Source organism: Mesoplodon bidens, assembly GCF_964165515.1.
Source record: "Mesoplodon bidens genome assembly, chromosome: 2".
In the NCBI taxonomy this organism is placed as follows: domain Eukaryota; kingdom Metazoa; phylum Chordata; class Mammalia; order Artiodactyla; family Ziphiidae; genus Mesoplodon; species Mesoplodon bidens.
The window spans coordinates 41,611,843-41,633,608 of NC_138177.1; the positions used below are offsets into that span (position 1 = coordinate 41,611,843).

Here is a 21,766-nt window from a genome sequence, read left to right on the forward strand (position 1 = left end):
TGACTGCCCCAAAGTTTAGGGACTCAGCATTTTTCATCTGAGGGAGCTAGGTTTAAGAAAACACTGAAATATGCACTTAACTACTCTTTGTTTTTCAGCATGCACATCTCTGAAAGCCAACAAGAATTCTTCAGAATGCTGGATGAAAAAATTGAAAAGGTAAGAAGTAAAATAACTACATGTTTCAAGAGAAATATTGCCTCATGTGTTAGAGTAACAATATTCTGGTTTCTGTTACAAAGCTTTTCTTACAAGGGGATGGTTAGAGTTAAAACAAACGTCCACACACCACAATGTGGCTAGGAGAATAGTTAATGTATAACAGAGCTTCCCAGGATCCTGGGCTACCGTTGATCATTCTTTAAAGTGTGGAAAGTCAGGTAGAGACTGGTAAGAGCCTTTGCCTAGAAACGGAGCGTTGCTGTCTATCACTGTGTATTGTCTGCACCTGATGCCCTGCTGGGACCTCAGACTGCAAGCAAGTAGGTCCTTAGTACCTGTCTACTACATACCCAACACTGCTCTGAGTTATTTACAAATGTTGCAAACATGTTGCAATCAATACCTTACCTCAGGGAAGTGACCATGAGACAGGTAATATTTGCATTTTACAGATAAGGAAATTGAGGCTCATGCTTGAGTAACTTAGCCAGGTTTGCAAGGCTAATAGAGGTCGTGTTAGAATTCCAGCCCACGTCTGTCTGACTCCAAAGCAGAGTCTCCAGGTTGCTTCTCTAAAAGTGTGGATTTTACAGTGACAGTAAGACACTAAGTTGATTCATGTGGAAATTTAACCCATACTTATGATCTCAGAGTGCCATATGAGAATTAACTGAATGAAGGGTTCAATATGGTAATCATTAAAGGCTTACATGCCTAGAGAATTTAAATTTATCACTGTAGGGAGTGAATTTTAAATACTAAAGTTATACATCTGAGAATTATAATTTGAAAACCTTATTCTGAAGAAGAGTTAAATTCTAAATTCAGACCATATCACGACTATGGTTAAGGCATCACGGGCCAATTTTACCTTTGAAATGTTTTCCATTTTAATTTTTACTTATTTTTTACTTTTTGTGGCCCTTGAGCATTTCTTCATGAATTCCTAGGTTATGTATATATCAGTCAATGGAAGATAGTGAAGGAGCTCTTAAATTCATCCGTATTTCAGTAACAGACACCTCTCTGAGGTGGACCTCTCATGAAAGAATCATTATATAATCTTCTAATGCACCATTAAAAGACCAGCATATATTACCAATGTGAAAAATAGAAATGGGTAATGAACTAAAGTAATAGTTTAATCTATAGTGTTCCCTGGCTATGCTTACATTCTCATTTGAGTATAATTTTTTTTTTTTTACTTTTAGTGAAATTTTAGCTTATGCATGACTTTTTAGATTGAAAACATCATCTAGGAATAATTACCAGGTTTCACATATTGGTTCAAAAGCTGTTCAACTTGCCAGTAACATTTTGTTTTCAGTAAAGAGAAGCATAAAAAGCAATATTTTGTTCCTACTGTAATGGTGAAGATCTTTTCTCTCTCTGGATTATTTCTCCTCCACTAGCTTTTTGGCAATAAAAATATTTGCTTAGTAGTCAGAGGTAGTCTGTAAAAATTGAGACCTGAATTGTAAGTTATCTTTTTAAACAACATTTACAGACCCTGACAAGGTGTTTTAAGTGATCTAATCTCTTGCTGGTGTGTTTCCATAATTGAAATTCTACCTCTTGTTACTCAAAACTGAAATTCATTGTTCCCATCTGAAATTCTACTTCCCTTCTTACTTTGCATCCAGGATGTAGACTATGATGTGTTTAGCAAAGTTTATAACTTGATCATTTATTGGATGGAACTTTCCTTGGACAAAGGAGCATTTGTAGATTCAGCATACAGTGTTCCCACTACATATTGAATACATTTATATTCAAAAATGAGCTGTTATATAATCTGTGATACGTGCCCAGTTACAAATTTCTAAGGGAATTTTATATCTTCTCTGAACCAAACTTTCCTATTTCTGCTCTCTTACCTAAAGTTCATCCTTCTGAATTTTGTGAATATGCTATCCTATGCATCATCTAAACATTAAGCCTCCCCAAATTAAAATGTTCCTTTTTAATATATGTGTTCAGCTTAATATAATCTTCACCATAGTTTATATAACCAAAATTGGAAGTTGGATTCTTACGAATCATTTTCCTGACTTTTTACCATTGCTAAATATTTCTTTGGTCCAACTAATATTTAGACAACCATAAATACAATTCAAATCTATCCGTTAGGTTATATAGGATTGATTTAAAAAAACTAAACTCAGAGCTTCATGCTGAAAATTGGAGTCATTCTGAGAGGCCTTGAGTTTTGAGATATAATCTTTCTCAGAAATGTCCAGGAATTCCTTTTTTCTTCCTTAAATTGGTAGGAAGCAAAATTGAGTGAATCTGTAGAGATTTAAACCTGCCGTTCCTTGATTCATCCTTTGTATTTATTGAATGTCTACAGGGCATAGTTTGATTTACCTTTCAACTCTCCTCTCCATACTAAGAGAAATCTCTGTTCTGTCTCTCTCACGAAATATGCAAAAGTACCATTAGTATAAAGAAACAAGGACTGCTAGATGGTTTAATACTTACAGTGAAACTTAATGTGGACGACTCTAAATCAAAAATGATCATGGTGCCGAGCTGCAGTTTACTTTTGTACCACAACTGGGCAAGCAGTTTTCTAAGAAGTTATTGGTGTCCAAGAAAATCAAGTAGCAAAAATGCATTAAAAAATTATTTAGCTCTTTTGATGCTAAATTAGTTAGCATCATTTAATTATTTAGCATACCAGGCATTATGCTATGACTCAGGATAGAAAAACAGATAGGAAATAAGGGATACAAAATAAGTAGGCAAGAGTCCCTTGACTTGAGGAGCTCAGTTTTAAATGCAAATTTCTTTGAAAAGGTAATTATTTTACCAACGGAGGAGTCCTTCTTTCATCACCCCTTACACCATTATCACCGTGAGTCAGGTCCTCCTGTATTGAACTTAGGTGTTTCAGCGGTCAAGTGCTGAAACTTGAGGTCCATGAACCAGGCAGTTGGGACATCCTTGGACACTTGACACCATTTCACTATGCTGGCATGAAGAAGGCCGGGACACTGAGCTGCATCTGGAGATGACCACGAGAGAGATTTTTGTCAGGAGAACAGTGAGAGTTCAAAAGAGCATTGTAAGCTCTGATCTACTTTTGCTTTTCCTTTTGGAGAGTAAAACAATGCTGTGAAACAGTGGGAGCACCTCATTTATCTTTACCTCATTATTTTTCACTTGGATACCTAACCATTATTCCATTACAATCTATAGTTGTTGTCCCTGACAATTCACAGGCTCCTGAACTTTATGTGAAGTGGTGACATTTGCCTAATTTTACAGCTTAAAGAAAATGACAGTTTACTGCAGAGCAAGATAATGATTTTAAACTCTCATCTTTCACTATATTTAGAGGAGAAAGAAGAGATCTAGGTTATTAAAACTTGGCCCTGTGGAGGAGTTTCTGAATATCGTACCAAAGACAGATCACATCAGATTTTAAGATATACTTTCTACTGTATATTTGAGTTTACTTGTAAGAAGCAGAAAAAGTAAATACATTTTTTAAGTATCTGCATTAATACTATCTTTCCCAGGCAAACGCAGGGATTTATATTTTGCTTTAGGAAGATGTAAGAACAGCTGACAACTGAGAAGTCTTTTGCTCTCTCAGAGAGAACCCTGAATATTAAATAAAGAATGTCTCAGTGCAGTGCCAATTGCATCTGGTTAGTTTTCCTCATGAAAAGCATCTTAAGCTCTGTTGGGTCATGGGCATTTTTTTGGAATGTTGTAAAAGTTATAAAGACTCTCCCTATAAAAATGCACATGATATCATATACACAAAATTCTTAAGTAAAATTTTAGAGTTTTATAACTGTCTGGAGCCTGTCCTTGGGCCCCAGGCAAAGAACCCGTGCATTTCACTGATGGGCTTTGCTCAGATCCAGGGCCCAACTACACCCATGAGCACCCACGAGTCTCGTCAGGGTCTGATCTTATCCATATGTATCTCTGACTGTAAAGAAAAGTAGGAAACTGAGCACAGATAACTCCAAGAAAACCCATTCTCCTTCCTTTCATAGCTCCCTTCTCCTCTTTGAGAATAGCTCATAGTACTTCACCCCCCGAGGGTGAGCCATCAGCGTGCCACCGTGCCTCGAATATTCCTGTAAGATTTTGAGACTCCGCCTGTGTTGACTGGAATTATTCAATGTGACCTTTTGAGGAAATGTCTTAGAAAGAGCAGCGGATGGATTTAAAATCAGCTGATTTTAAAAGATGTTTATCTATAGACATTTACACTTAGAAAATGTTTGGGTTCCTGAGGTGGCCTGATTTCCTTGGCCCCAGAACTAACCTAGTTGGTGAGAAACATGGTAAGTCTGAATTTATAAATTTATTTCAAGGGCTCCTTTTCTTAATATTATGTCAGATCAGTCTGAACTACGTTATGAATCAGTGTGTCAGAGATCCGAAGGTGTTTGCTTTTCATCTGGTAAAGAGAGTGACTTGTGTGTAATTATGAGCCATGATTTTTGGTTCTATATATAAACTCTTCCTGAAGTAGACTGTTTAACTGCAGAGCTGCTATAGAATCGAATATAATATTTGGCACCTGCAGTTGATGATAGGTTTTACTTTCTGTTGGTGCATTTAAAGGCCTCCTCAGTGCCGCTAGTGATGAGAAACATGGGACTGATGTATCGGATCCTGAAGAATGTCACCCGGCCTGCCCCATGTGTACAGAGGAAGTCATAGCATGTCCCTCCTACCAGCTTGTCAATTTCCGTTACAACCAGGGCCTTCAGCACCGGCAGAGAGATGCTCTTGCTGGCACGTGTGTTTTGGAACTGGGCTGGGCTGCCGATATTCCATTAAACAGCTCCTTGCTCCATGGGAAACACAGCAAGGCCTTAATTTTGCTAATAACCAAATCCTGCCTTGTGTCTCCTTTCCCTTCATCCCCCTGCCTTGCCTGTTCTCTCTCCTCTATGTACCTTTCCTCATTCGCTGGTCAAAGTAAAGCTGTAATTACAAGGGTAAGGCTGTGACTCAGCCCTGTTTTGTTTCTCTCCCTACTGCATAGCTTTATGCAGGTGACTTCTTAATAGTTACTATGATAGCGTTGGTGCAGGAGCCACTGGCGAAGTGTGTGCACACCGTGGACTTTGAGGATCCTAGCGTTCCCCGGCAATCCATGTAGCTACTAGTCATGGGTCATGCAGTCAAGGAAAATAAAGCAGGCAGCAAGCCTAGAAGAATGCAACACACCCAGTCTCTGCTCACTTTCTTTTTTCTGGAGGGCTTGATTTTCAGAGAATTCTTGAGGTTCTATCAGCCTGGTGCCTTAGAGAGTAGCAAAGAAGAGTCCAGGTTCCAGAACAGTGGAGTACATGAATACAAATAAAAACCATGCCATTTTTATGAATGCAGTGAGGCCGACAGCGCTCTGAACTCAACAGCAACCTGGGGCACAGTCGGTGAATGGTGTCATTTTGCCATGGGTGTAGTACTTGGGCAAAGGAAGGTGGCCCAAGGTGCCACTCAGAGCAGAGAGACAGTGATGCTGGCTTGTGTCTTTTTTTTTGTCTTGTTCCCATTCGGTTTCTCCTTCCCGTCCTCTTCCTGGGTTGTCTGTTTCCCCTCCTCCCCATGGCCTTTCCACTCTTTGCGCTTAGCACCCAGGGGCATTGTTTTAGCCCTACAGAGGGCCCTTGGGGACAGAGGGTGCCAGCCTCTGTCACTGCTGATTTATTATTTTAAAATCTCTAAAAGAACTTGAAGCATTACATAGACGGTTCCCTAAGGATAAAAGCTGGGTCTCTTTGTTTGCCTAGAACCTAGCCCAGGGCCTGGGACAGAACAGAGGCTTAATAAATTTGTTGAATGAGTGAATGGGGCAGATAAGACCACTGGGCTTAGCAGAAGCAGAAGCACACGAAGGAAGGAGATGTGATGGGACAGACTCCTGTAGCAGAGGGCTCAGCGTGATAGGAGGGGCTCTTAACAGTTAGCAGCCCCACGGCAGGTATGTAGTAGGTACAGTGCCAAGAAAGAACTGAGAAAGGTCAAGAAAGCGAGAGAGTGGCATGGACATATATACACTACCAAACGTAAAACAGATAGCTAGTGGGAAGCAGCCACATAGCACAGGGAGATCAGCTCAGTGCTTTGTGACCACATAGAGGGGTGGGATAGGGAGGGTGGGAGGGAGGGAGACGCAAGAGGGAAGAGATATGGGAACATATGTATATGTATAACTGATTCACTTTGTTATAAAGCAGAAACTAACACACCATTGTAAAGCAATTATACTCCAATAAAGATGTAAAAACAAACAAACAAAAAAAAAGCACCTAAAAAAAAAAAAAGAAAAGAGACAGCACAGAGCAAGTGAAAGAGCCTGTGCTTCAAACCCCAGGCAAATCCGAAGGCCCACTCCAGTAGTAGCTGTGTGACCCCAGGCTAATTGTTTAACCTTTCTGATCCTCAGTTTCCTCACCAAAACATTTGGATAGTAATACTCACTTGTCCGGGAAATTAAAGAAAATTCATGTAGAGTCTATAGCGGAGTGTTTGATGTGTTGTATGTGCTCTGTGATTGGTAGCTTTTATTTTGGTTGAAGTTGCCTGTATCCACATCATAAAGGCCATTTGTAGAGGAAGGATTTGGGGGAGGTGGTGACTGAAACCGAACATGCAGAACTTATCAGCTTGAACCTTGCTTGAGCAAGTGCCTTCCTGTGGTATAGATGTCTCCTTGTAGACAGAGAATTAGAACGGGATATTTTCCAGTGTACTGGCCCACCTCCCTCCTGTGTGGTATAAACATGTTAAGGAATTAGATTCGTGTGAACATTTATAGACCCATTAAATAACCTGTGCCAGCTTTTGAGCTGATTACAGAATGAGTCCATGAGTCAGTGGCCCAGGTACAGCTGAATCCCTATCTGTATTTCTGCTATTTGGAGGGTTCATTCTTTTTTAATTCTTGTGGGTTGCTTAAAACCTGCTTTTGCAAATATTCATTAATACTAGTCTTAAAATGTTTATAACAATAACAAAAAGTTAGGAAAGGGGATCCCTAACAAGATCATTAAAGCGATAAGACTAACTTCTTTGATTCATTTAACAAGCTTATCTGGAATGTGTTCTCTGGACGCAGAAATGAGCCAGGGCCATGGAGCTGCACCATAGGGAATTAGGAAATTGGGTCCTTGCCTTTAGGGAGCTTCTAATCTAGCAGCATAAAGTTTTGAGTTGGGAGGAACTTCAGAGAGTATCTTATCTGATTTACCCGCAACTTTCCAAACTCCCACTAAACAGAACCCTCTGTAGCAAAGAATGAGGCATGCCCCTTTATATCAATTGGGAAGGAATTATAAAGCGTATTATGTTTTGTACATTTCTTGAAATGATTATTCTGAGATATCTTGTTATTTGTGGGATACTTATTCCTCTCTTTGAAATTCTGTGGAGAATTCCTAGAGAAAGCATTCTTGGGGCAGACACTTCTCGATTGCCCTCATTTTAATCCCATTTTTCTAAATAGAGTCAAAAGAGGCGTACCAAATACTTTAAACTCAGATTCTCGAAATTGGTTGTTGGAGGTTTGGAGATGTTTAATCATATTCTGCCTCCCTTCTGGGTTCTTAACAAATTTAAAATAGACACAGAGAGTCAGGTGAGTATCATGGGTCAGTATCTATCTTATTACTAAGTCTCATAATTCCCAAATGCAGAGCTTCTAGTAAACTAGTTTGGAATACATTTGCAATACTTAAAACATGAAAAGGATCTGTAGCCAGCATATATAAGGAAGTACTATTAATGCAAACCAATAAAAACCATCAATTAAAGTTATGAGTCTATATCCTTGAAATTCTCTTACATGTGTGCAATAAAGTTCACTGAAGCATACATACTATGCTCAGTAGCAAAAAAAAATTTTTTAACCTGGAAGCAGTTTAAGTGCCTAGCACTAGAGGAATGAATATATAAAATCCTTTATAGTCCCACAGTACAATATCATGCAGCAGTTAAAAGAAATGACCCAGATGCATATATATTTATATCTCCACAATTATAGATCTCAAATCATATTATTAAATGACTAGAGGAATAAGCAGAATGATAAAAATTGTATGACACCATACAAATGAAAAAAAACATACACTGTTTTTAGATGGACATTCAACAAGTATTAATTAAACACCAGTTATACACACACATACACGTGTGCATGCACACATTACTATAGTATGTTTTTATATGATATATTTATAAATGGCATGTATTTATATCTGTTTTATACATAAACATTCATATATAAGATGTATAGTTTATTTGGTATATTATAAATATGATACAATTATTAAAGTATCAAAAATGATCATACCAAACCCGTGACCATTGTTGTACCTGGGGATGGGGGAAGGGGAATGGGACTGGGATGGTAGTTTCATTTCTTCAGGGAGAGAGTGGCAGCTAGAAGCAATGTTGCAAAATATTACTAGTTCTTATGCCTGTGATTGAAATGCAGTGCTTGTTACATTCATTATACTTTTCTGTATCTTTTAAATTTCTCAAAATTCAGAGAAGTCTATGAAAAGAGGAATATGTGTATGACAAAATGTCAGGTGGAAAACAAGCAGATTACACAGTGGTCACTGACGTTGCTCACACCTTCCACTGCATTCGCATATGTACAGTTTGGTGGAAGAAAACCTTCAGGAGGAACTAATACGCGGGCACCAAGTCATGCTCTAAGTCACCTGAAGTTCTTCTGGGGTTTTCTTGTGTGGTTTTTTTTTTTTTTTGATTGATTGATTGATTGATTGATGGCTGCATTGGGTCTTCGTTGCGAGTTTTCTCTAGTTGTGGCGAGCGGGGGCTACTCTTCCTTGCGGTGCACGGGCTTCTCATTGCGGTGGCTTCTCTTGTTGTGAAGCACAGGCTCTGGGTGCGCAGGTTTCAGTAGTTGTGGCACGCAGGCTTCAGTAGTTGTGGCTCGTGGGCTCTAGAGCGCAGGCTCAGTAGTTGTGGCACCTGGGCTTAGTTGATCCGCAGCATGTGGGATCTTCCCGGACCAGGGCTCGAACCCGTGTCCCCTGCATTGGCAGGCGGATTCTTAACCACTGCGCTACCAGGGAAGCCCAGTGCTCCTGTTTTAATTTCATTTGAAACCTCTCCCATTTCCAAGGGCTCTGATAGTCATGGCCACAGATGGAGTTGACCTCTATTCATTGCTGTTCTTATTGGCCAGTTGATCAAATGTGTGACAAGCCTTAATTTAATTGGAGCTTCATAACTTATTAGGCTAAACAGTCCCCACAAATTCAGTTAGTTCTCTTTTCCCAGCTTCTTATATGTCCTCTGGGCCTCCCCCAGTTGTTATCCTCCCAAAGTGTTAATTCCCAGGAAATGTATTAGACTCATCAGGCCAATGGAAACCTCAGGATCCATCATGAAATCCCATGGACACTGCTCTTTTTAGGGTGCAGCTTGCCCACCTTAACCATGTCCTGGAAGAGGAAGGAAGTCAAACGGACATGTTCTCCCCAACCATGGGCCCAGGACACCCACTCCTCACTGCTCTCTGGGCCTTTTCTCCCTCATATCTAGCTAGTTCACTCTTCTGTGCCTTCTGCGGGCAGGGACATCCCATCAGTAGCTGCAGTCCTCTCCCTGGCCAAATCCATGTGCTTCCTATTCTGAAAGCAAAGAGGAAGGAAAGGGAAGGTGAGCACTGTGGTCCAGCAAACAGCGTTGCTCCTCTGTGTAGGCAGGAGGGAAAGGAACCAACTTGTCACATTCTCCCCTGTCTGGTAGGCTAGCCCATGGAGCATTAAGAGGGGCAAACCCAGCATTCTCTACTCTCTCCACCTGTGACTGGGTGAGTCAGTCACCATCCATAAGGCCTGGGGGCGGGCGGAGAGGGGATAATGAGAGCCTGCTGGGTTCTCTAATCCAGTAAGAACGCTGATTCTCATCTGACTGACTGTTCTCAGATAAAAACTATAAGGAAAGGAGGTGTGTTCTTAGTCTCCCCAGACCTCCAACCATGTTCAAAATAAATTCTAGGGTATAAGCAATTAGTTCAGAACAAAGAGCTCTGAAGAGTTTGTCTGGAGGGCACATCTTTGTCAAGAGGCATATGGATTGAAATCCCAGGCCTGCTAAAGCCATTGTCCTGAAGGAAGTGAGTCTTAGAGGAGACCCATGAAGCTTCATGTCCTAGAGGAAGTGAATCCTAGGGGAGACCCATGAGGCTCCAATCCACCAAGTGGGTTCTCCTGGCTTAGGGGTGAGGGGATGGTATTTAAATCTTAACTCTTATACCTGAGAATAGACTAATTTAAGACATCTCTTTGAATTAAGTCCATCAAATGACCTGGAAATCTTCTGCAAAGAATTACGCAAAATTTTATGGTATATCTCTTTATCATTATAAGGAATCAGGTATAACAGGGAAATTTTTTATGAGATAATATCAAGTAAAAGAAATAAAATTAAAAATTTGTTGTCTATCATAGGATTGAAACTATATAAAAATGACATACATATGGACAGAGATTTAAATGAAACTTGAAAACTTTCTAATTTATTAGCAAGACGGGGTTGTAAGAAAATTTTTAAATTTAATTTTGATTTTGATAGATGGTGTTTTTGTTTATAAGATAAGAACAATTTTTATAAAACAACGTTTTGGAGAAGAACCCTGGCCCCATCTTGAGAGAAATGGCTCTCAAGGTGGAATTTATCTCTGTTGTGTGAGCTCTTAGGAAGAGGGCCTGAACCCGTGACAGAGTTAGCCTCTGAACCTACAGAAGGTAATTGTATTTTCTGTGACAAAAGTGGGCGGAATATAGCCCATGGGCCAAATCTAGCCTGCCAGACAAGAATGGTTTTTATGTGTTTAAATGGTTGGGGGAAACAAAAGGCTGAATAATATTTTCTGACATGTGAAAAATCATGTGAAATTCCAACTTAAGGGTCCACAAATAAAGTTTTGTTGGAACACAGCCATACTCGTTCTTTTACTTTTCTCTGTGGCTGCCTTCATGCTTATAGCTAGAGCTGAGTTGCAACAGAGACCCTTTAGAATGCAAAGCCTAAATTATTTACTCTTTGGTCCTTGACAGAGAAAGTCGCCAACCTTGCTCTAGGACATCAGTTCAATATGGCCCAGAGACATGGGCATCCTGCATTCTGTATCCCTGCTTTTTTTTTTTTTTTCTTTGCTTTTTTTGGCCTTGCCATGCGGTTGCTTGTGGGATCTTAGTTCCCCGACCAGGGATCGAACCTGTGCCCTCTACATTGGAAGCACAGAGTCTTAACCACTGGACCACCAAGGAAGTCCCATCCCTGCTTTTCCCTGTCCTCACTCCTGCTCGCCTCCTCGTGGGGAAAGGAGCATCATCCAAGTCATCTGAGTGCCAACATCAGGCAAAGCAGGACCTTGAGAAATAGGTCCCTTGATGCTTCTAAAATATCCTTTTTAGAAGGATAGAATCAGTAGAATGAGGATTTGGGTATAATAAACACTTCATGGGAGTTTTAAAGCTGTTTAGTCAATACATTCTCTCTTGGAAATGAAAAGGCCAATACACTAGGGCTCTTGTCACTGTGGTTGTTATCGTGGTGATCATTCCTCTACATGGTCAACAAAACAGTCAGAGGCTGTCTTACCCCTACTGGTCATTACGAACGATTCCTTTTTCCAACTGAAATGATAATGCACAAGTCTAATTAGAATAAAGCTCATTAGAAACAGACTTGGCCATTAATGCCTTGATTGATTTTTCTAATGAAATAAGCCAGGGGAGGAGACTTGAACAGCACTGCTAATTATTTTTGCTTTTCTTCGACATTGCCTCAAAACTTGTTATAAATTGTTGTTGTGCTGTAACGAAAATGCTGCTGAAACACTCCCTGACTGAAGAGGCTCTGACACTTGCAGCCCCGAGGAAGCAGTGGAGGGCGCCTGACTCCTGGCCCACAGCCCTACAGGAGGAGGATTAAACAGCAGCCCCTGGGGGGTCTCCTTCATTTCACTCTTCCACCCTCTTCCCGCTGCCTCCTTGTCCTCTTTGTTCTGGATTCTGGCTGGTGGTTCACAGATGCTCAAGCTGTGGAATGCAGCTCTCGTGCCCCTGTATTCCTGGTTCGACAGAGTTTAAATGTTGAGGCTCCCATAGAAACTTAGATCCGAGGTTGCCGCTGGATGGTGATACATGGAGGAAAAGTTTTGGGGAAAAAGATGTTAGGTGGGCAGAGAAGCAAGACGGCCCATTAAGTGTCTGTACCAAATACTGTTAGGACAATTGTGTTTCATTAATCAAGATGTTCTTTGGTGCCCAGAAAGCCAGACTGCCCCACAGTGCAGGGTAGAAGGCTACCAAAGAGGCATGACTAAGACAAGAAACAGACTCACTAAGCCCACAGTTAGGAAGAGAGAGGAGGAAGATGAATCATGTAAAGGAAGCAGACAGGAGGTAGGAGAATCCAAATAATGCACAGGTCAGAGACCTATGGAGCTTCCCAGTCATCCAGAGAGGTTCAGGAGAGGAGGGGGAAGTCTTCATTTGTCAGTTAGCCTGCTGTATGATGAGTATAACAGTGCACACTTCCAGGCAGAAATAAGCCTCATTAAAGCAAACTTCTGTGGGCCACACAAGGATTCCATTGAGTGTCAAAAAGACAAAGAGGAGAGGGCAGTTCTCATGGGTTCCCTTACCCTGCTCCTCTCCACCCGGGGGCCCCTTCCCAATAGAGTCTTCTGCTTTATCAGCAAAAAAAAAAAGAAAAAAAAGACAAAGGGGAATAAGAGACATGTTCTGTTCTGCCCCCTATAGTAAGGGAAGCAAACATTTTGGCTAAAATTACTTTTAATACGTGGTGGGATGGAAGTATGACTGAGAGGGGAAGAGACCAATTCTCCCTAGAGCTTTCACTTGAAATTATGATGTTGGAACAAGATCGTAAGACCAAGTAGCCACTAAGAGAAGTCTGGGGAGGAGGGAGTATGAGAGAAGAAAGCAATATATGTGGAAATGCAGGATGTACAAGAAGGGTCTGCCAGTTTCGGACACAGTGGATGACCGATCCTGTTGTTTTGTTCGTCTTTTAGATGTTTTAACCATTTTTTCTTTGGGATAGTAGATGGTTTTTTCCATGCCTAATAAAAGTGCTGCAATGAAAATATTTGTACACTTCTAAGAATTTTATAAAGGTAGAGTTTACATGCCATAAACTTTACTTATTTTATAGGTACAATTCAGTGATTTTTAGTAAACTTACCAAACTGCATGACCATCACCACATTCCAGTTTTAGAACATTTTCATCACATCAGTAAGATCCCTCCTGCCAGCTTACAGCCAGTCCCCCTTTCCCACCTCCAGCCCCAGGGAATAAATGCATATATTTTTTAAATATATATTTGGGAGTTTATCATTAATATTGATGTCTATGCTATAATAAGGGTATGAACATTCTCATGATTCATAATACATATTACCAAATTACTTTCCAAAGCAGCCATACCACTTTACAAGGCTGCCAGCAGTGTGTGAGAGTTGCAATTCATGGTACACTCCCAAGAATTGGGTATCGCTATTTTTAAATAATATCTAATTGTCTTCATTTGTATTTTTTTTTATTACTGAAGCAGACCAGTTTTCTGTCTGCGTGTTTACTGACTTTATTTGTTCTAAATGAATTTCCACTCTGTACCCTTCCCTCTTGTTGAAATCCTCTTACATTAACTTTTCTTATTGATATGAGCTTCTCATGTAACTTGTCACACATTGTATGCTGCAGGTATTTTTCCCATTGAGGTTTGCCTTTTTATTTTGTTTTATTCTTTTTCTTTTGGTATGCAAAGTTTCATTTTTACATGATCAAATATGTTCATCTTTTTATTTTCTACGTGATCTTTTTTATGCCTTTGAGGCTAAGAGTTATTTCCTTCTCCAGAGCTTTGACAGAAGCTCAGTTTTATGTTTTGTATTATTATTAAGATTTAGCACATCATTTCTCTTGGAATCTGTCATTTCTGGTGATCCCCTTTGTCAAATACTTAATTCTTACATATCTTAGGCCATATTACCAGGATATCTTATTCTGTACTCGTGATGTTTTTGATGGCTTCACTTTAAAAAGAACATGAGAAAACTGACACACATGCAAGGGAGTGAGACCTAGGTGGAAACCTCATTATTCACAGGTAATGGACCGAAGGATGCTGTCCGTCTGGGAAGACCTAGCCTCTGGTTACAAAGGTCCTGACTGTACCATTCTGTGGGACTTACAGAGAGGCAGGGTTTGGACTCAGCTGTGAACAATTTCATGAGTAGCTTGGAAAAGTATCTGACATGTTCCAGTCGTAAAGAGAAGGCTCCCCACCTGTAATATGGTCAGTGGAGGTCTGTTCTACATTAGATGCAAGGTAGGAGAGGAAGACCTCTGGGTCCCCTTCCAACTCCAAAATCTCAGAACTCTCTAGATACTGTTCCTCCTTTCGTTTATTCAACAAATACCTATTGATCATCTAATATGTCACCAGCACTAGTCTAAGTCCTAGGGATGCAGCAGTGCAGAAAACACTTTCTGCCCACTGGATGCATCTACTCAAGGGGGAAGACAGCCAATAAAGGAGCAAAGCAATACATTAATGAGGTCAGGTAATGATAAGTAATATAAATAAAACTGAAACAGAGTAAGAAGTGCTATTGTATATAAGGAGCTCAGGGAAGACAATGAGGTGACATTTGAGCAGAGGTCTAGAAAATGTGAAGTGATGGATGGGGTGAGGGCTGCGGGCAGGAGGAGCCAGCCAGAAAGTTGGAGCAAGGACAGGCATCCAGGCCCTGAGGTGCCAGCTTGTTTGAGGGCCTGAATGTAGATGAGTAATCCAGTGGTGGCCCAATTTCTCACATAGTCAGTTTAGTAACAGTTGGATCTGTTGACCTCATTTTTCAATATCATCATAAGAGCTATAATTTATTAAGTACCATGTTCCAAAGCTTTGCTAAACACCTATGTGTATTACTCCTAAGTCTCACAACAGCACTGCAAGTTAGGTCTTATTGTCCCCATTTTACAGATGAGGAAACTGGAGCTCACTGCTTCCTCTCTGGAACTTTCATCTTGTTCTAGTCTACTCCATTGGGGAAATACTCAGTTCACAGCTGACTATTACATGCTTGAGGTGTATGTATTTGGCCGAATGCACACACATCTACAGAGAAGTACTAGAGATTGCTGTGATAAACTCACCCCTGAAACTGGACAGCCAGCCCTAGACTATTTGCCTGCTTAAACTTGAGGAGAAGAAGTACTGTAGGCACTTGGAGGAATAATTCCTTTATTTGAAGTCACTCTTTGAGCTGTTCCTCTTTTTTTTTCCTTCTTCTTCTTCTTTTTTTTTTTTTTTTTTTTGCGGTACGCGGGCCTCTCACCGTTGTGGCCTCTCCCGTTGCGGAGCGCAGGCTCAGTGGCCATGGCTCACGGGCCTAGCCGCTCCGCGGCATGTGGGATCTTCCCAGACCGGGGCACGAACCCGTGTCCCCTGCATCGGCAGGCGGACTCTCAACCACTGCGCCACCAGAGAAGCCCTGAGCTGTTCCTCTTTAAACTAGCAGAATTAGGACAATGTCCTTTCCTTTGCTACACCTTAATATTGCTAATTCTAAGCCTAGACATCTCAACAAACAAAAAATCCTGACCCTAGAACCTTAGAAATGTATGAGTTGACATAAATTTCCAGTTTCCAAGAAAATAATGTAGACAATTGAAGAGGGCGTGGAAACTACAGAGTAGGGGTGTGGTCAGGGGAACTGGTAGGCACAAAGCTCCTTGAGATTTTTTGAGTCTACACCAAAACGCCTCTGTGGTTCTTCATACGACCCTTCCTTGTCAGCGTCATCATGCGTTTCCATTCTTCCCACACGTGGGGTCTCGTGGGGACCTGGCTGTCTGTAGCTTTTGGTGTGTCCTTTGCACAAGGGTGAAATTGTGTCTAACAGTCCCTAATGCTGGCTGCATACAGTGTCTTTACAAAGACTTCCATTTTGTAGTCCCTTTAAGGGGAAAGGGCATGCTTTGGGCTAAGAGAATTGCTGTGTAGCTCCCAAACCCAGCTCACTCCCACTTCCTGCCTTCTGACAGCTGCAGGTTTTAAGGTTCTCTTTTTAGCATAGTTCTTTAAAAATTTCAATGAGACGTGAAGTCATATTATAGAAACAAGCTCCCTATCTGGCCCAGTAGAGCCTGTGTGCAGGTGGGGCCCTTGTGATGCTGAGATGGGGCTCCTTCAGTACGTTTTCTTGGGCTCCCCTTAAAATGACACTGGCCATATGGGAGCTCTTACTCTCCTTGTTTTTGATTTCCAAGTTTTCTGTTCATAAAATAATTGCTTCTCAGAGCTGCTGACAGGTGATAATAACAAAAATAAAACTGATTTGAATTTAGTTATCAACTCACTACAGTCATAACAAAAGAGGCAAGGATTAGCCCTGTGTTCTGGGCTTCTCTGAGGTTTGCCCACAAGTAACAGGGCGCAGGACTCCTACCTACTTTGCAGGGTTGGTGTGAATAACCAATGAAATAGTGTCTTGCAAAGCAGCTGATGCAATTTTCTTTCTCCTTCTCATAGTAATTATAATAATTTCAGAGGAGCAAATGCTTGAGAAATGAAAGTTGCAGTTTGGGTTGACACAGAGGGTTTATAAGAGATTTGTCCCTCAAAAGAGGGCACTTTCCTTTTTTTATTGAATGATAGATTCTTTCAATTCTATAGTGCTTTACAATTTTCAAAAGTTTCACACACATGATTTCATATAATCCCATCATAACCCTTTTTTCCCTACCCCTCAAAAGAGGCCACTTTCTTATGGTAACAGTAAACTTGGAGGGTCTGAACTGATCCTTCTGTTTAACCCTATAATTCATTTACAGAGTTGGAGACACCGCTTTATCACTGAGTACACCAGTTCACGTGTGTGTCTGTCTGTCTGTCACTGCATCCAAGTTCTTCCTTGTGGATAAGATGCCCTCCGAACCCCACATTGACCACCTAGGCCTTTGCTTTGATTGAGGCTTCTTAAGAAGGGAAGGGATTAAGGTGTCTGCCATAGAAGCTTTATCTGAGCACATGGGGTTCTGGCCCGTCTGGGGTGCAAGGCTGAGGTGGAAGGAAGAGCTCCCTGACACCTGGCAGAGTACAATTTGTGACGACAATTCTCACCCACCCAACCACCGTAAGGAAGGTGGTCCCTATTCTCCTGCCAGGGCCTGGACAAACAGGGGGTTTAATAGCAGTAGTAGTAATAAGAGCAGCAGCTAATATTTATTGACCACCTGCTAGAAACGGTATTTTTCCCATGTAATCCTGATGACAACCCTACGAAACAGAGACCATGATTATCCCCAGGAAACCAAAGCCCGAAGATTTTCCCAGTGTCTCACAACAGTGTGTGTGTCCACATAGACACTGGAGAAGTCCTCTCCTTCCCTAACGTAAACTCCATGAGCCCACCTTTCCCCTCCAGCCAGACGCTCAGAGGCCACTCGCAGGTCTACTGTCTGAGCCCCATGAGTTGAGGATACGTGGAGAGCATCATCTGATATATTTCTGATAGGTTTGGATGTGTCCTGTTGCCCACAGTGGAGAATAAACTCCCGACGGTCAGGGTCCACGAGGTTCTCCTTTCTAGCTCTCCATCATGTGGCTCAGGGAGTGTCTCCTGGGTGGTCTGGGCCAAGGCAACAGCTGGCATCTGCTTGGACACTGTCACCAGGGAGGTGTCACTGGGGACACACTTCTCTTGTCAGGAAATTGGTCACCCAGCTTCCCTGCCCAGGAGACTTCTTTTTGCAGCAAGTAAAACAAGCCTGGAGATGACACCGGGCTCAAAAACTCTGCAAGGAGCAGGGGTGAGAGTTGGCAATGTGATAGTAGAAGAAACCAAAATTTGCTAATTGGCGAATCGTTCAAAGAGAACAAGCAATCTGGGGCCGGTTAGCATGGGAACGGGCCACCCTCGTGCTTTTGCAGGCCCCAAAGACTTCTTGGTGTGGCACAGCACTTTTTTATTTGTCAAACACACGTGTACACACATACGTGTATAAAATTATGTGCCAGGCCCGATTTAATCACTTTACTAGTATTAACTCACTTAATCTTCAGCAACCACATGAAGTTAGTACTGTTGTTATCTTCGTCTTACAGATGGGGAAAGTGAGACACAGAGAGGTAACTTGATCAAAATCCCAGAGCTAGTGAGTCACAGAGCCAGGATGACTGCCCAGCCAGGTGGTACCGTCATGCATTAAAATGACGCTGAAATATTAGGAGAATGTGAGCTACTTCCAATATACAGATATTGTGACAAAGAAACATACATTTGAGAAATAATTGTATGCAGAATTATTATTTTCTTTATGTTTTAGATACTTTTAGTAATAAGTCCCAGTTATAAAGAAAATTTTACTTTTAAAGGAACATTCCCCCCAGAATTGAAACATGTAGTGTGTATTTAAAAAGAAAGAAGTCAGGGTGCTTCCCTGCTGGCGCAGTGGTTGAGAGTCCGCCTGCCGATGCAGGGGACACGGGTTTGTGCCCCGGTCCGGGAAGATCCCACATGGCGCGGAGCAGCTGGGCCCGTGAGCCATGGCCGCTGAGCCTGCGTGTCCGGAGCCTGTGCTCCGCAAAGGGAGAGGCCACAACAGTGAGAGGCCTGTGTACCGCAAAAAAAAAAAAGAAAAAGAAAAAGAAAAATGAAAGAAGTCAGCGCCCTCCCCTTCCACTGCTGCTGAGCTAGCTGTTTTTGCTCCTGCCCATAGCCATGGTCAAGCCTACTCTCCACATGTTTCTCCCGCCCTTGTCTAGGTCATGGGGAGGCTTGGATGCCAAGCACTTTAGACAGTCAGGACGTGGCTCTGACTTCTGTTGGAAAGAAGACATGGACTGTGATCACTCATGTAAAACCCTAAAGTATTAACATGGGATGTTTGCAGAGACCAAACTCCAACTACCACCTATGCTGTCTAGTCAGAAAGTTAAAGATATGTGCATGGCATGCCAAAGATTGGACGTCGGGTAAAAGCTTTATGACTTCGGAAAACTTCTGGGCCTCTCTGGGCTCTGTTTGTCTCATCTGAGGAATGGGAGACACAACCGTACATAAGACATAGGGCTGTGGTGGCAGAATCAGCAATACTTGAAAAGTGCTAAGCACAGTCCCCAACATGGAGAGAGCATTCGGCAAACTTGAGCATCGTGGGATGTTACCGGTTCACACTTGTGTGATCCAGGGGTAGAGGGCCCAGTCCAGTTGAGCCACTATGATTGTCACTCCAGGAAATTTGAAACAACAAACAGACACAGAGACTGGAAGTCACTGGAACTAGAGCCCATTAACAGCCACTCTCAGGAGGTAAGGTCCATGTTGTTCCCACATCTGTCCTTCCCAACCTTGGTTAGTGAGCCTTCACTTCTTTGGGATACCTTTGTATCTTTCCAAAACATTCCTCTTTTTTTTTTTTCTTTAAAAAAAAAAAGTGGTCAAAGGATATAAATAGTATGAATACGTGACTTTACACAAAGCCTTTATCTGTGACACTGTGACACAGGCAGGACAGGGACTTGTTTCCGTGCTCTCTGTGAGAGACTACAGACCAAGGAGCCATGTGCTTTGACCAAGACAGCCCAGTGATGTCAGACGTGGAGCTTAAATCCCAGGCCTAACTGTGCCTTCATAGAGTATATAACCTGCTGGAGAGAGGATGAACTATGTTCAAAAGTAACGGCTGGATGTAGTTCTTAAGCCCTCAAGTAACCTGTTTTGTTAGGGAATGCACTAAAAGCATTTTTGCCTCCTTTGTGCATCCCACACATACCAAACATAGTCCTAGATATGTTATACATATTCAGTGAACCTTTGTTTTTTTAATCCCTGTTTTAACTTAGATTGGATTAAGGGACTTCCCTAGTGGTCCAGTGGTTAAGACTCTGCACTTCCACTGCAGGGGGCATAGGTTTGATCCCTGGTCAGAGAACTAAGATCCCACATGCCACACGGTGTGGCCAAAAAAAAAAAAAAAAAACACCAACACATTAGGGTGGATTAAAACTAAGACATCCCCAGATTATGCCATCCTCCTCTGTAAAAGTGTAAGTTCTGGGCTTGGAGATATAGCTGTGGAGTGTGAACAGCCCGAGCAGAAAGGGACTCATTCACTGTTCATTTTGGTTTCTCCTGTTCATGACGAATTAGTCTCCTGAATGGATCATCCCTTTGGTAATTACTTGGTGAAAGGCTGAGTCTTTCCTGTGCCTAGTATAATATAAGTTCTTACCAATACAAAATAAGGGCTTATTGGGGGCTTGGTAAAACTTCCATGCTATGAGGTATATACAGTTTATGAATCAGCCAACATGTATTTATGACTTACCTACCTGGTGCTCAGTAGTCAATGACGGAGCCTGGCTCCTGTTGCAGGGAGACATATACTGAGAGAAAACCGATTGCAAGTAACTATCTCAAGCCTTGCTTTGGATTCTCAGTCACATCTTATTCTTTTCTTTTCCTCTCAAGGGTCGAGATTACTGTTCGGAAGAAGAAGATATCACATAGCACCAATTCTACCACTCAAACTGGGAGCTACTACTGTGTAAATAGGTTACACCCCACGTTGAAATCTTTGCAAAGGTCGGTTCTCTTCAGCGAACAGCACTATAGCAAAAGAAGATCGTTCCATATCGTATGCCCCATTAAATTACAATGTTTCTTAATGAACTTGCAAAGGAATATTGCTAAAAACAAACAAACAAAAAACTGTTATCGAACTTTCTTTGTTGCTGCTAGTTAAAACTTGTTGCAACTTTTCACTTCTCTCAGTGTCCAGGTCTGCAGCAAAATTCTGCAATTTCACCTTAAAGATACTGTTGGTTTTACAGATGCTCTCCAACCTATTTTCTATAAGATAAGGTAGTGGTGAACTCAGATATCCAACTTCTGTCCTAGACCGGTTCCGCTTCTAAGACACGCGCCTCCGTCCCTCTCTCCTCCTCCCCTGCCTTCCCCCGCCCCCGAGCAGTCCAGAGCCTTGCTTCTCACTGGCAGTGTTGCGCTTTGGAGATGGGACGGTTGCTATGGCAAAAGCCTTGTTTCTCTGAGAAGAAGACGTAGAGACGCTGTTATCGATTAAAAGCATGTTGTGACCTGACTCCTGGAAGTGACATAGGAGCGAACGGCAGGTGGTTTCATTTCCTGGGTCTCTTAATCAAAGATCAAGCTTGCGGCGTCAGTTTTGCTCTGATGCAGACGGAAGTGTGATCACAATCATTTTGAATCCCTCTTGCCTACTTTTTTTTCTAAGAAAATAAACATTTTACTGTTTTTATGTTTCCTTGTCTTTTCCCATTCATCCAGCTCAGTGTTTTACGATGATCCTGGGTGCGGAAGACGAGCCCTCCTTAGCGATGACGCCTCAGTGGCTCCCTACCCTCCCATTTATAACCCACCAAGCATTCGCAGTGCTGACAGTGGTCAGAGGAGGTGAGGGGACGTCCCCCGGCTTTTTAGGAGGGCCTGAAACCACCCTGTTACCTTTCATCCTGTTAGCAGATAAACCACCCTACTTCCCTTCAAAATGGCACGCGGGCC

The 21,766-nt window shown here is 41.9% G+C and overlaps 1 protein-coding gene across 1 annotated transcript in view; it reads left to right on the plus strand.

The window, feature by feature from the left end:
* Window positions 1-21,503, plus strand: part of LOC308610185 (uncharacterized protein C1orf21) — a 233,901-nt gene extending 212,398 nt beyond the window's left edge. The window contains exons 5-6 of the mRNA XM_081223531.1: window positions 99-159; window positions 20,696-21,503. Of these exons, the coding sequence (XP_081079657.1) occupies window positions 99-159; window positions 20,696-20,734 (100 nt within the window). The 3' untranslated portion in view covers window positions 20,735-21,503. The remainder of the gene's footprint in view (window positions 1-98; window positions 160-20,695) is intronic.
* The last annotated feature ends 263 nt before the right edge of the window (window positions 21,504-21,766 follow it).